Below are 15,020 nucleotides of genomic sequence, written 5' to 3' on the forward strand. Positions count from 1 at the left end.
TTAGTCCATCAATGGGTCTCACCCATTGGGAACCGTATTCATATTTAGAAAGTACTTGAACAAGCTAAATTGTTGGACCAGGCACAGTCGCGAGGACGGAGGCAAGGTCCAGTGAGGGGTGGGGAGAAACTCTAAATCATATATTAATCACACACTCATGGCCTATCCCTAAGGGCTCGTGTAGACGGCGATAATATTTTAACGAGTGCCATCTGTTGTTTTGATGCATAGCACTAGTCCCCATGTTATTGTACGGGGTTGTCCACATTTCCAATATTTTCCTCGAACCAAGTCTATCCGAGGAAAAAAAATCGCAGCATACCCAGGTTTGATCCAATCTTTGGATCGTATTCGGCCATGCAAGTCAATGAATCCATGGAAAAAATTGGACCTCACTCCGATTTTCACTGACTCACAGAATTGAGAAGATCGAGACATTTTTTTTCCATCTTCTCCTAATCTGAGAGAATCGGATCACACTCTGATCAAGCTCTCATCAGAGTGTGTTTAGCATAATGAACCTGATTTTCTCAGATGAGAGAAAATATGGTTGTGTGACCCTAGCCTAAAGAAGAGCCATCAAAAACAGTCCCAGAAAATGACCTTAGGTTATAGTAGCAGTAATACTTGTGGACCTCTATGATAAATGTTCTAGAATTATTCAGTTTTGTCAATTCTTACATTGCAAAATTAATGAGAGAGGTTTAACCTGCCTGTGCCGAAGCCAACTCTAATGTCTATGTCTTCTCCAGTGAGGTCCTCCTGGAACTGCAGTGGGATCACCTCACTCCACATGCGGAAAGCAGTGTTGAGTATTCTTCTCTGTTGTTCAATAGTCAGCTGCATGCTGTATCCTTCCCCCATGAGTCTCCACTTCAACGTTCTCTTGGAAATGCTCATCGGATTCTCATTTTCCACCGCTTCTCTGTCATCCCGTTTCCTTCTAAAGTGGTCGATCAGTTGGGATAAAACATTTCTTTTCCCTCGAATGTTTCCTGTGTGTGGGGAATCATGATGAGTTTCATTCGTAGCCAAGAGACTGAAAGTTGCGTTTTTACGTTTCGATGGTGCTTTTATATCGGGAACTCCGCAGCGGGGCTTGTTCATGGCCAATTTAGTTGGGTTGTCCAGTATTCCAGTCGCATTCAGTCCATTGGCCTCTTGAAATTTTTTCAAAGACTCTGAAAAAGCCGGACTAATTTCAGTCTTAGTAGGAGACCTGAAAATATCCCGTTCTGCGGATTCCCCTTCTGATATGAGCTGAAAAACATCTTGTGGGGCTGAGTCAAGTTCAGGAATGTCTCCGAATGCTTGCTCCTCCCAATTTACCGGTGTCACCCATCCATATTTCACAAGGTATTGCTATTGAGAAAAAAAATAAGGATATCAGAACTGGTATAGGTTTTAATACATCTAAGGGTATGTGCACACGACATCATTATCAGGTGGGCGAACCCACTGAGCTTTTCAAGAGGAAGACAACGGCGTTTTCTCCTGAAGCTTCTTATTTAGTGTTTTTTATTATTACCGTTTTTCAACGATTTTGACCACCAGCAATTTTATTTTAGCATTTTTCCATCAACCTGGAGCGTCATTTTACTGGTGTTTTTCAGACTTTTTTTCTACACTTTTCAACATGGAAGAAATCGTTAGTGATTTTTGAAGCAAAAATGCTGGCAAAATGCTCAAAAAGTCACCAGGTGTCGTCCGGGTTTCTTTTGAGCCTTCCCACTGACTTCAATTATGAAGTAGAGAGCAATTATAAAGTGGAGCGGAAAATGCTTTTGAGCATTTAATTAGCGCTTTATCAGGTGGTTTTTGGAGCGAAATCTGCTTGAAAAAGATGTTGTGTGCGCATACCCTAATTGTCATATGATATACTTCATACATAACCATATATTCACTATCAATTGCGCGTTTTAGAAACTTTACCTCTGGCACCAAGCTTCTCTGGTTGCAGGGGGCAGCATTTTGACAAATGTGACACCTATGGCAGCAACATTAAAGGAGGAAAAGTGTCTCTCTCGTGACAGTTATAGGTCCATCCAGCAAATCAGTATCTGACCCATCTAGGTGTTAGGTGATAACTTTGGGATCCAAATGCTGAGGACCGTACCAATCCCGAGAAAAGGGTTTTGAAATGGATCTCCAAAGGGAGAACCCATACCTCTCGAGAGTGCCATCCGGCCAGCGAAGACCCAATCTGTACTGGCAAGGAGCAAGATGTCTCCAGATGGGTTTACTGAGATACCTTCTTATTTTTTAATGTTTTTAAGGGGTTATTCCCAACCAACACAGGATAGGTGATAACTTTATAATTGGTGAGCTAAGATTCCTACCAATCCAGAGAATGGGGCTCTTAAACATCCACTGTTCCATTCTCATGGAGTGTTTTAGAGCTCCATTGTTTGGATTGGCGTGGGTCACCTAAGCAAGCTATGGATAGGCAATAGCTGTAAATGTTGGGAATAAGCCTTTAAGAAACTTTGAAACATGAGTAGGGATTTTGGAAAACCAGATACACCCATCTGTAGACAACTGAGTATTTCTGCTCTTCGCCAGTAGAAAGTGGGTAGACTGGATGAGATGTCCTTAATGCAGCTCTCGTGAGGAGTACTGGACCTCAATTATGGAGATCCAACTGATATCAGGAGTCTTAGAGGTAATGCTCTCTGGGAAAAAAACGCAGATTAAAGTTTTCCTCCTTTTGGGGAGAGCTAATCTGCATTTTTTTTTTAACATAGACCACATGTAAGAATTCCTATGCCAACTGGATTAGCACAATTAGAACCAATAACTTCAAGAGTTTTTTACAAAAATAGTCTTGAAAGCTTGCAACCTGTTACCATCTTTTCAGTTAGCCATTAAAAGTTATCAACCACTGAGGACTCTCAAATCAAAATATTTTTCTTACAAAAATCAGAATCAGAAAATTGTATAATTTAAAAATATAATCTTTAGGGAATCTCCAGAAGCTGAAGCAGCATGAACTGCAGAAATCTATGATCTCATGCATTCCAGAAAGCAAATAAGATACCAGCAAATTCATAAATGTTGAGTTTATTATCTGAATTAACTATCTGAAATTGATAAAGTTCCCCTGAATAGCACAGATATTTACATATAGTCATACATTGCTTCCTGATCGTATATTCTACGCACGCATAAATACTCCTCATCGTGGTCTGGGTGGCCTAATGGAGATTGTGGCTCTCAATCATCATTACTGTGGAAGTGTGAGAAATATTTGTTACAGCCAAACCTACATGAAATATGCTTGGCCCTCCCTGCGCTGTGTACACACTAAGTGCTTGGTGGAGATGTGCTTCGAGGATGTTTACACTGCTTCCCGGCTCATGGTTTTGCTCAGATGCTATCAGGTTTGTTTTCGTATATATGTGTATATATATATATTATATATTCAATATATTTCTCTAAACTCATTTCCGGTGTTTCTAACCCTAAAGCTGTTAGGGATTACATTCTTATTTGTCCTTAAAAAAGGTAATCTGTCCACAGGTATAGAGGCAGGTGATCCGCTAACCCCAGTTTTTGGTGGTGGCATATTAGCATAAATGCCTCCTGAAACATCTGGGAGGCTCCAGGAAAAAGAAGGTAAGACTTCCTGGAGGAGTAGGCAATCTCTCAGGTGCCCCCGAAATCTCTGAGAAAGAAGATATTAAGAAGCTTTGTCAGCTCCGAAAACACATTCAAGGGTTGTGCTAGAGGTGTGAAGGGGGCAGGGAAGAGGTATGTAATAACATACTTACTAACTCTCCTGGAACATTCAAGAGGCTCCAAGAAATGGGGAAGACCTCTCAGACTCCCGAAGGAGTTGGAATAAATCCCAGACAGGGAACATTTTTCAATTGTATTCACATCCTCAAGACATGGATCCAGTTGAAATATTTGGTGGAGCAGGCAACCATGTGCTCCCAGGACTGACACTAACTCTGGTAGGCCACAGAAAACATCCAAGTGGCTCCCAGAAATAGAGGAGACCTCTCAGACTCCAGGAGGAGTTGGCAAAACTCCTGGACAGGGAGCATTATCAATTATATTCGCATCCTCAAGATACGGATCCAGTTGAAAACTTTGAAGGAACAGGGAACCATCTGCTCCTTGACCTGCCACTTACTCTGGTAGGCCGCAGAAAACATCCAAGCGGCTCCCAGAAATAGAGGAGACCTCTCAGACTCCAGGAGCAGTTGGCAAAACTCCTGAACAGGGAGCATTATCAATTGTATTCGCATCCTCAAGATACGGATCCAGTTGAAAACTTTGGCGGAGCAGGGTACCATCTGCTCCCAGGCCTACCACTTACTCTGGTAGGCCGCGGAAAACATCCAAGCGGCTCCCAGGAATAGAGGAGACCTCTCAGACTCCAGGAGGAGTTGGCAAAACTCCTGGACAGGTAGCATTATCAATTGTATTCGCATCCTCAAGATATGGATCCAGTTGAAAACTTTGGCAGAGCAGGAAGCCATAAGCTCCAGGGTCTGCCACTTGGTTTGGTAGGTCGCAGACTGAATCATAGAATCATAGAATGGTAGAATTGGAAGGGACCTCCTGGGTCATCTGGTCCAACCCCCTGCTCAAAGCAGGATTCACTAGATCATCTCAGACAGATGTCTGTCCAGCCTCTGTTTGAAGACGTCCATTGAAGGGGAACTCACCACCTCTCGTGGCAGCCTGTTCCACTCATTAATCACCCTAACTGTCAAAAAGTTTTTTCTGATATCTAATCTGTGTCTCCTCCCATTTAGTTTCATCCCATTGCTTCTAGTCTTTCCTTGTGCAAATGAGAATAAAGATGATCCTTCTACAATGTGACAGCCCTTGACATATTTGTAGACAGCTATTAAGTCTCCTCTAAGTCTTCTTTTTTGCAAGCTAAACATTCCCAAATCCTGCAACCGTTCCTCATAGGACATGGTTTGCATACCAGTCACCATTCTGGTCGCTCTTCTCTGAACTTGCTCCAGTTTGTCTATGTCTTTTTTAAAATGTGGTGCCCAAAACTGTACACAGTATTCCAGATGAGGTCTGACCAAAGAGGAGTAAAGACCGATAATGACTTCACGTGATCTAGACTGTATGCTTCTGTTAATACATCCCAGAATTGTATTTGCCTTTTTTGCTGCTGCATCACACTGTTGACTCATGTTCAGTCTATGATCTATTAGTATACCTAAGTCTTTTTCACATGCACTGTTGCTTAGCTCTATTCCTCCCATTCTGTATATGCATTTTTCATTTTTATTGCCCAGATGTAGTACTTTGCATTTTTCCCTGTTAAAAACCATTCTGTTGGTTGCTGCCCATTGCTCCAGTTTATTTAGGTCTTTTTGAATCCTCTCTCTCTCTTCTCTAGTATTAGCTATCCCTCCTAGCTTTGTGTCATCAGCAAATTTAATCAGTTTACCCTCAATTCCTTCATCTAAATCATTGATAAAGATGTTGAACAATACAGGTCCCAGGACGGAGCCCTGTGGTACCCCACTTGAGACATTCATCCAGCTGGATGTGAAGCCATTTACAACCACCCTTTGAGTCCGATCACTAAGCCAGTTATGAATCCACCTAACAGTTGCCTGGTCCATTGCATACTTGGTCATTTTTTCAATAAGGATGCATTAGGGGTCTGGAACACTGAAGGACATCAGCCAGTGTGATGAATGAGGAGGAAGGCCAAGGAAGCCATTGCTCATCATGGGGACAGAGTAAGGTGAATCTAAGTTAAAATTTTTTTTATTGGCACAAACGTTGCATGGGGGAAAAACGGTGTGGAAGCTCAGATGGGGGCACTGTGGTTATGCAGAGGCATGAATGGGTCACTATTATTGTGTGGAGGCACAAAGGGTGCACTGTTATGTGGAGGCACAGATAGGGCACTGTTACCAAGTGGAGGCACAAATGAAGCCACTATTATCATGTGGAAGCCCAAAGGGGCTACTATTATCATGTGCAGGCACAAAGGGTGCACTATTACTGTGTGGAGACATGTTTTGCCTAGACAGGCTTCATCAGTGGATTGAGGCCAGTTTCAAGTGCAGTATTACTGTGTGGAGACATGTGGAGGTATAAAGGGCACAAAGGGGCTATTATTACCATGTGCAAGCACAAAGGGTGCACTGATATTATGTGGAGGTATAGACAGGTCACTGTTACCAAGTGAAGGCACAAATGGCGCCAGTATTATCTCTTTTTTTTGGCTTCTCAAGCCCCAGAACCTCACCTGCCAGACATTTCCACCATATATTGTCAATATGCTATAAATATCCCATATGGGGATAACTAGAAAAGGCCTATGTAATCTCCCTGTACAGGGAGGAGAAGAAGGTGAGATGTACCCATCACTAAAGCTATGTTCACACACAGTTTTTTGAGTCATTTTGGAGCGGATCCGCTATAAAATGTTACTAAAAAATGTTTGAAAAACTCTTCCCATTCATGGCACTTCTATAAAGTGGATCCTGATAGAACCTGCTCCAAATTAATTGCATAAAACGGTGAGAAAAAAAATCTTCTGGAAATATTTGAGAAAAAGTAAAAACCTTCCAAAAACTTTCCAAACAAGAGTATATACAAACAACATAGTTTTCAAGAGTAAGCTGCAATACCAGACGTGGCTAGGGACAAGAGTGGTGATGATTTTGGGAAAATAAAGCAGATTTTTATAAATTACAGTACTTTGTGCATTCTCCGTCACTGACAACCATACCTGCGCAGCCTCCGGGCTCAGAATTGCTTCCGCTTGTGGGTGATTTTGTAACTCAAGGTCAGAATGGTCCCTGCTGTGGAAGAGTTTTTCTGCGCCGGTCCCCTTTATGAATAGGAGGCAGGGGGCAGAAATCAGGATCAACACAGTTTTCAGGCTAACAACTTGCTCCATACCAGTTCTACCAGATCGTCTTCTGTTTTCATGTGATCAGCGTTACAATTTCTTGTAGTGTCAGGAAAGGTTCCTCTTCGTTCTATCAAGTTTATCAATTCTTCAAAACTTGATTTATGTCAAATCTGAAAAAAAAATGAAAATGAGTTTGTTATAACCTTTTATTCAATACATATTTATGGGGGTTGTAGAGAAAAATTAAAGACATCTCCACAGAGGGTACATATCACCCTCACATTGAACATATGGGATTAATTATAACTGTGGAAGTGAGAAACTAATTATAACTGGAGAAGTGAGAAAAAGCTGACACTTCAACTTCCATTGAAGTAAGGCCCTCCTGCATTGAACAGGTAATTACAGTAGGAGATCTTCTCTGAGAACCAGACACTAAGCCTGGGATTCGTTTACTCAGGGGCGGAGAAGTACACTTCCATGGCAAGAGTTTCCTCTGTTCAAAGGGCTTGTCTCAAGACACTCTGGAGCGAGTGGTTAGTGATGAATATTGGGGTTTGTATCGACCTCATATTCATGAGAAATATATTTTCGGTGTCGTAGCTAAGGGACGAACATAACACATTTACTCCCATCACCGTAAGGCCATTTTAACCCTTTCAATTTAATAACGGACCTATGGATGATGCTATCCATGCCATGTTTCACCTTGACAGAAAGGTAAAATCGCGATAGGAAACTTGATGCCAATGTTTACCACTTTCAGTGTGTGATGGAATATCCTATTGCTGTGGAAAAACACTTTTAACCCCTCAATGACTGCTCAACTGCCTATTGATCTTGATCAGTGCAAATTTCAATTCTGCATCAGTGTCTTTTGATGCAGTTGCATTGAAGAGAGCCTGTCTCTCAATTTATGCTGCCCAAACCACGAGCAGCATGAAGCAGAGCCTGGTTACTCGATTGCAGTCATATGTTTTATTCTGAAGAACTCAAGCGTTTTCGAGAAAACATAGTTTGAAGATTCGTCTGGGGACCATCAGTAGAGACGAGACTAGTCAGGTGTAGCACCCAGCCAGGTTTTCCCAGTCCCAGTGTGGTTGCAGTTCATTGACAGGTCTCTCATTAACACATGGCAGTGAGCTGCCAATCATCTGAAGTGGTGCTGGGAAAAGCTGTCCCAGGGCCGCACCGGACTAGTATTGTCTCTGCCCATGGTCCATAGACCTTCAAACTACATTTCCTCCGAAACACTGGAGTGTTTCAGACACAAAATGTAACTGGCTGCAATCGTTCAGCCTGGCTCTGTCATGTTGCCTGTGGTTTGGGCAGCATGAATCGACTGATAAGTTCCATTTAAAGCTACTGCCATCTAGCAGCAACCGGTTGGGCCCCAGATAAGGGTAAGGAAACTGGGGAGCAGTTACTGCCTGCTTATGTAGTCTCTTTCCCAGGCTAGACAACACTCAGTGAGCACTACATAGAGATTAGGAATATGATCACTGAGTGCTAACTTCTGCCATGAGATTCAGCTACTTACTTGCTATATGCATTAAATTGCATTTGCATCTTTCAGATGCAAATACCATTAAAGATATGAGCGGCACTCCGGCACTACAGCGGCAGAAGAGCACTAATCAGGTCTCCTCCCCAACCTGCGGACATGATCACCTCATCAGGTACTGACGTCACCACAACGCCGCAGAGGAGGTGAAGACAGCGAGAAAGGTGAGCGGAGCGCTCTATGGAGGTGAAGATTCAATGGACATTTACTATAAGTAAGGGGGGCGGGGGGGTGGTGAGGGCACAATATAGAAAGGGGACATTGTAGGGAGGAGCAGTATTGAGAAAGAGCACAGTATAAAGAGGGGTAGCAAAGAATGAATAGGGAGGGAGCGGTAAAAAGAGGGGGCACAGTGTAGAGAGGCATAGTGTGGGGAGACAGTATAGAGGTAGGGCAGTATAGAGAGGGGCATTGTGAGGAGGACAGTATAGAAAGGGGATAATATAGGAAGGGAGCACAGTATAGAGAGGGGCAGTATAAAGAGGGCAAGTATAGAGAAGAGGCATAGCATACACAGGGAACAGTATAGCAAGGAGGCACAGTATAGAAATGGGGTAATATAGAGAGGGGCACAGTATAGTGAGAGGGAAGTATAGAAATGAGGCACAGTTTAAAGGAGGGGTAGTATAGAGAGGGAACAGAGTATAGAGAGGGGGTAGTGTGAGGGGACACACTGAAGATGGGAACAGACTGGACAGGCCAACGTGAGGGGCAATATGGAGATAGGGACAGCTTTTAGGGAAAAAGTAGAGAGAGGACAGCATTAAGTGGGGACAGTGTGGTGGCTTATATTTCAGAAGGGGTGACAGAGTGGAGGTTATAAGTCCTAAGGGGTGATAATATTTTATCATAGTTCATATGAGAGGACAGTATGGAGGTTATAATTCATAAGGGTGGGCAGTTTGGCAGTTACAGTTCATAAGGTCAGGCTGTGTGGCCAAGATAGTACATAAAGAAGGATAGTGTGGAGGTTCTAAATTATAAAGAAGAACAGTATGGTTATAGTTTATAAGGGAGAGTAGTGTGGAGGTTATAGTTCATAAAAGAGTATAATGCTACGGTTATAGTTCATAAGGGCATATGATGTGGAGGTTATAGTTCATAAAGGAGGACAATGTGACAGTTATAGTCCATAAGGGAGGACAGTGTGGAGATTACAGTTCAAAAGGACAGACTGTGGAGGTTATAGTTCATAAGGGCGGACAGTGTGAAGGCTATAAATCATAAGGGTGGACGGCATGAAGATTATTGTTCGAAAGGGCAGACACTGTTTAAGTTATAGAACATAAGGAAGGACAGTGTGGAGATTATAGTTCAAAAGGGAAGAAAGTGTGGAGGACAGAGTTCATAAGAGGGATGGTGTGAAGGCCATAATTCATAACAGCGGATGGTGTGGAGGCTAAGGTTCATAATAGTGGAAGGTTTCGAAGTTATAGTTTATAACGGCAGACTGTGTGGTGGTGATGTTGTGATTATGTACTGATAGGGGTTTCTGGTGATGTATTCATGTACTGATAGTGGTTATGGTGATGTATTCTTACTGTGATGGTGATTCCTGGTACTTTTGGCAGCAAGAATAGTGCTACAGACTACTATGGATGATTGCTAGGTATTTATCTAGGTATTTCCCTTCTGGACCTATCAGAGACATCAGGGCTGCATTCAGTTGGCATCATTGTTCTTGGATATTAGGCTTTGAAGTGTGCAGAACATTAAAACATGTGCATTCAGCACCATAATGAAGGATTTTAGGTAGCTTCTGCTAAATTCCAGCCATTCTTCGTACCTGTCCATAATGTGCTGAATGATAAATGATTATGACAATTTTCTTTTGTACTTTTATCTTCTATTTTAAACAAGATGTCTCACTTTGTGATAATATCCAGACACATTGCTCCCTTCTCCCACCATTTTTATACTTTTTGCCACATTGTTTTTAGATAACCCTTCCTGCAAACATCTGAGTCAACCCTCCATGACAAGTGTTTCCTAATGAAGAGACCCTTTCCTTAAAGTCTTTTCACTTGTTTTACTTATGTTTTAAAGAAAAGTTGAAAAAAGTAGAAACTATGGATATGGAAACTGTCAGCAAGCTGCTGTTTGCATATCTGTTATTCCTGTTGTGTTTTTGTATAGTATAATGCTGAACTTCTGTAACTACTTGTGTGTCTCATCGGCTTAGATCATTGTGTAGCTCAGTTAATGAATACAGAATGAATAAAAATCCAATAGTATTAGATACTTTTGTTATGATCTGCAACATGTACTAAGGAAAGATAGGGGAAAGCTATCCCTACAGTAAGACTAAGCTGAATCCCTACGATGTAGCGGGCTGCCTGTTCCTAGCGAACAGACCCGCCTTTGTCCTCGGCTGGTCTGAACGAAGACCTATAGCATAAGGGGAGGGGTCCCTAAAAGAACTAAGGACTCAAACAAAAATGGGACACCTCCTGAACAGAGAAGTTGTTGCAGAACACAAAAAGACAAACTGACAAAAAGGTACTAGAGGTCCCAGAAGGACCAAGCGAACTGACAGAGAAAGGCACCAAAGCACCTGGCTAGAAAAACAGTCAAACAACACTGAAGTCCAGCACAGCCAAAAGGGCGGAGCTGGAATATAAAGGCAGGTGGTCACGTGACCGCAAAACACAAGATGGAAAAAACAAACAGGAGGGTTCTAACAACTTTAATGTTAATTGGACCTTCGGTACTCCAGCTGTGATGAAACTACTGCTCCCAACATTCCCTGACAGCCACAGACTGTCAGCACAAGTTGGGATTTGTAGTTTTACAGGAGCTGGATTACCAAAGGTTGCCGATCCTTGATTTAGATGTTTGCTGCCTTTAGGAATACACTAGTGAAGGTCGATGAGGACTCTATTAGAGTGGAGAACCACTGAAAACAGCATGATTTAATTGGCTGCTGTGATGCTTAAAGGGTATCTCAGTAGGATAAACCCTCCTAAGTCGTCTATATGGATATGTAGGTCATAGAAAGCTGAATAAAATGATACCTTGATTTCTGCGATCCGATGTCTTATTCCAGAGAAATCCATGTTTTTCTTAATATGTAAATGAGCTGTTAAGATCTATGGGCCGCACATAGATCTCCCCGAAAATCCAGAGCCTATTTTAAATGAAAGGGGGTGTTACTAGTGTGAGATATGTAGATCAGGAGAGCAGACTGTCAGCCATTACATGTCTCACACTGGTAACTCCCCCTTTCTTTTAAAATAATCTCTGGAGGCAGATCTCAGGGAAGATCTATGTCCAGCCCATAGATCTTAACAGCTCATTTACATTTTAAGGAAGACATGGATTTCTCTGGAATAACACATCGGATCACAGATATCAAGGTATCATTTTATTCAGCTTTCTATCAGCTACATGACCATATGGACAGCTTAGGGGGGGTTGATCCTACTGACAGATTCCCTTTAATTTCAATAAGGACCATCCGTCTACCTTCCCTGGCATTGACAATAGGATGTGATCAAAGCTTCTAGTAGTAATACCCCGTTTAATCAGTATATTGTCAATGGGCCTTTCAAATGGGTAGGAAAAATCCAAACTAGACTAATCCTTTAAAGGAGTTTTTCTCAAAATTGCAAGTTATTCCCTATTTAACAGCGGAGACCCAAAAGTTATCCGGGAACCCAGAGATTGGAGCAAAGCTGGGAATGCTCTCCCTCCGCTCCATTCATTGACTATGGGACTGCTGGAAATAGGCAACGCTGTACTTGGCTTTCTCCGTCAGTCCTATAGACAATGAATGGAGCACAGGTCAAGCATATGCAACTTTGCTCCATTCAAGGCAGGACTCGGGATTCCAGAGCCACGTTCTTAGGATTTTTCCCCAAGTACCTTGCTTTTTTTTGGAAAACCCCTTTAGTGTAAATCTCTTTAAGTGAAATTTAAAATGCACAATTCATGATTTATGCATGCTATACATAATATTATCACAATGCAAAACAAATAAACCAATAAGTAAATATAGACTTAAAGGATTGTTTCCAAGATTGACAATTATCACCTATCTGTGTCTTGCTGATCGCCGATTGTTCCGAGAACGTGGCACAGAAATACCCGGTTAGAATTGAGGTCACAGGCGCCACCTCTTCATTCATAGTCTATGTGATTGTCTGTCATACTTGGGCAGTCCTATAGAAATGAATGGACCGGTGACGCGCGTCGTGGTCACTCTTTTATTCTAAATGAGCATTTCAGAGCCACATCCTCAAGGGAGACTTCAAAGGTCGGACCCCCAACGATTAGCAATATGTAGAGTGGTGATAACTTGTCAAGTTGGAAATATCCCTAAAACAAACACTCTTAATAAAATAATTGAATTAGCACCCAATCATGGCATAAACCCTAGAAGAGATATAAATGGACATTAAAAAAAACTGGCAAAAAGCTGGTGGGGGTCTGAAAAGTTGAATCTCAGTCTCAATCTATTCTGCAGTAACAGTGGGAACAGGCCCAGCTTATTCTCTGATCCAGCTGACACTTTTTTGACTTTTCAGGCTGGTTCTACCCTATTTTTTTGCCAATCACAGACCTATCAGTCTTTCTTTTATACACTTAAAAACTTTTTTTGGCTTCAGCCTAAAATCTGCAAGTGTGATCTATCTTAAGGAAAAATCCCTGTAAATATGCAATATAGTCTGTTGATTAAAAAAAAACAACATACACAGTCCATAGATACTAATAACAAAAAAAGAAAATAAATAAATATAAAGTTACCAACTATATCATATAAGTAAAGTAAAACTCAAAATTATAGTTACTCAAGATGCTCAGCGTTTTCTTTATAGATCTTAGAAGAAAAGCTGGATGAGGACTAGCATTGGGATAGCATAGACCGGTCAAGCTTCAGACTCATTTCGGATGGGTCAGGTTGTACTCACTTGCAGAGATTCTCCTTGTGTAAGTGTCGGATGTTAGTCTGCAGCCCACTAACTGGTCTTCTTTAACACGGTCAGAGCAGGGATGTGTATGATCCCGCCCAGGCATAAATCAGCAACTTTCATCTGAGCTGTCATACAAGCTGTTAGCTTATAATGAATGGGGCAAGGAATGCCAAAAAACCTAATTATGTACCTCTGCACTCAGGCTACTTGTCTACAGCTGGATGGTCCTGGCTGTTTTCAGACATCAGCTACCAGGATCTCTGGACTGATCACTCATAATGTCAACTACTTGGAAATATTAACCTGCAATGATGGGAATAGGACAATGTCCACCGTGACCTCATTCTTATCCTATGTGAACTGATGGCATGGACCAGTGAGTCTTACTAGACTAAAGAGTAGATACATTACATGGACAAAAGTATTGGTGTATAGCAGCTCTTAATCATTAAATTCTGTTTTTTCACTCAGTATAATATCTGGCCCCTCGCCCCCGGTGTATAACATCTGTCCCCTCGCTCCCGGTGTATAACATCCAGCACCTCACCCCCGGTGTATAACATCTGTTCCCTCACCCCCCGGGTGTATAACATCAAGCCTCTTGCCCCTCTCCGGTATATAACATCTGTCTCTTCGATGTATAACATCTGTCCCCTCGCCCCCCGGTGTATAACATCTGTCCTCTCGCCCCCGGTGTATAACATCTGTCCCCTCGGTGTATAACATCTGTCCCCTCGCCCCCGGCGTACAACATCTGTCCCCTCGGTGTATAATATCTGTCCCCTCGCCCCCGGTGTATAACATCTGGCTCCTCGTCCTCGATGTATAATATCTGGCCCCTTGCCCCCGGTGTATAAGATCTGGCCCTGGCCCCGGTGTATAACATCTGTCCCCTCACCCACCGGTGTATAACATCTGTCCCCTCACCCCCCAGTGTATAACAACCAGCCCCTCGCCCCCCATTGTATAACATCTGTCCCCTCGCTCTCGGTGTATAACATCCAGCCCCTCGCCCCTTCCCGGGGTATAACATCTGTCACCTCGCCCCCCGGTGTATAACATCTGTCCCCTTGCCCCCGGTGTACAACATCTGTCCCCTCGCCCCCGGTGTATAACATCTGTCCCCTGACCCCCCCGATGTATAACATCTGCTCCCTCACCCCCCATGTGTATAACATCCAGCCTCTTGCCCCTCCCCGGTGTATAACATCTGTCTCTTTGATGTATAACATCTGTCCCCTCGCCTCCGGTGAATAACATCTGGCCCCTCGCCCCCGGTATATAACATCTGGCTCCTCGCCCCCGATGTATAATATCTGGCCACTTGCCCCCGGTGTATAACATCCGGCTCCTTGCTCCCGGTGTATAACATCTGTTCCCTCACCCTCCGGTGTATAACATCTGTCCCCTCGCCCCCCGGTGTATAACATCTGGCCACTTGCCCCCGGTGTATAACATCCAGCCTCTTGCCCCTCCCCGGTGTATAACATCTGTCCTCCCGATGTATAACATCTGTCCCCTCGCCCCCGGTATATAACATCTATTCTCTCGCCCCCGGTGTATAACATCTGTCCCCTCGCCCCTGGTGTATAACATCTGGCTCCTCGCCCCCGGTGTATAACATCTGTCCCCTCGCTCCCAGTATATAACATCTGTCCCCTCACCCCCCGGTGTATAACAACCGGCCCCTCGC

General features: G+C 43.0%; 1 protein-coding gene across 3 annotated transcripts in view; it reads right to left on the reverse strand.

Moving 5' to 3' along the window:
* Positions 1–15,020, reverse strand: part of LOC141164524 (matrix metalloproteinase-21-like) — a 73,006-nt gene that overhangs the window by 13,746 nt on the left and 44,240 nt on the right. Inside the window, exons 1-3 of one of the 3 annotated variants that reach the window (XM_073649885.1) lie at positions 13,518–13,610; positions 6,725–7,020; positions 714–1,362 (exon numbers count right to left, since the gene is read on the reverse strand). In XM_073649885.1, coding sequence (XP_073505986.1) covers positions 714–1,362; positions 6,725–6,895 — 820 coding nt within the window. In that variant the 5' untranslated portion in view covers positions 6,896–7,020; positions 13,518–13,610. Of the gene's footprint in view, positions 1–713; positions 1,363–6,724; positions 7,021–13,324; positions 13,465–13,517; positions 13,611–15,020 lie in introns of those variants that run through there. The other 2 variants (XM_073649883.1, XM_073649884.1) reach the window with 2 other exon arrangements.

The sequence above is a fragment of the Phyllobates terribilis genome, unplaced genomic scaffold (genome assembly GCF_046119375.1).
Source record: "Phyllobates terribilis strain yellow unplaced genomic scaffold, ASM4611937v1 Scaffold_10__3_contigs__length_209671492, whole genome shotgun sequence".
In the NCBI taxonomy this organism is placed as follows: domain Eukaryota; kingdom Metazoa; phylum Chordata; class Amphibia; order Anura; family Dendrobatidae; genus Phyllobates; species Phyllobates terribilis.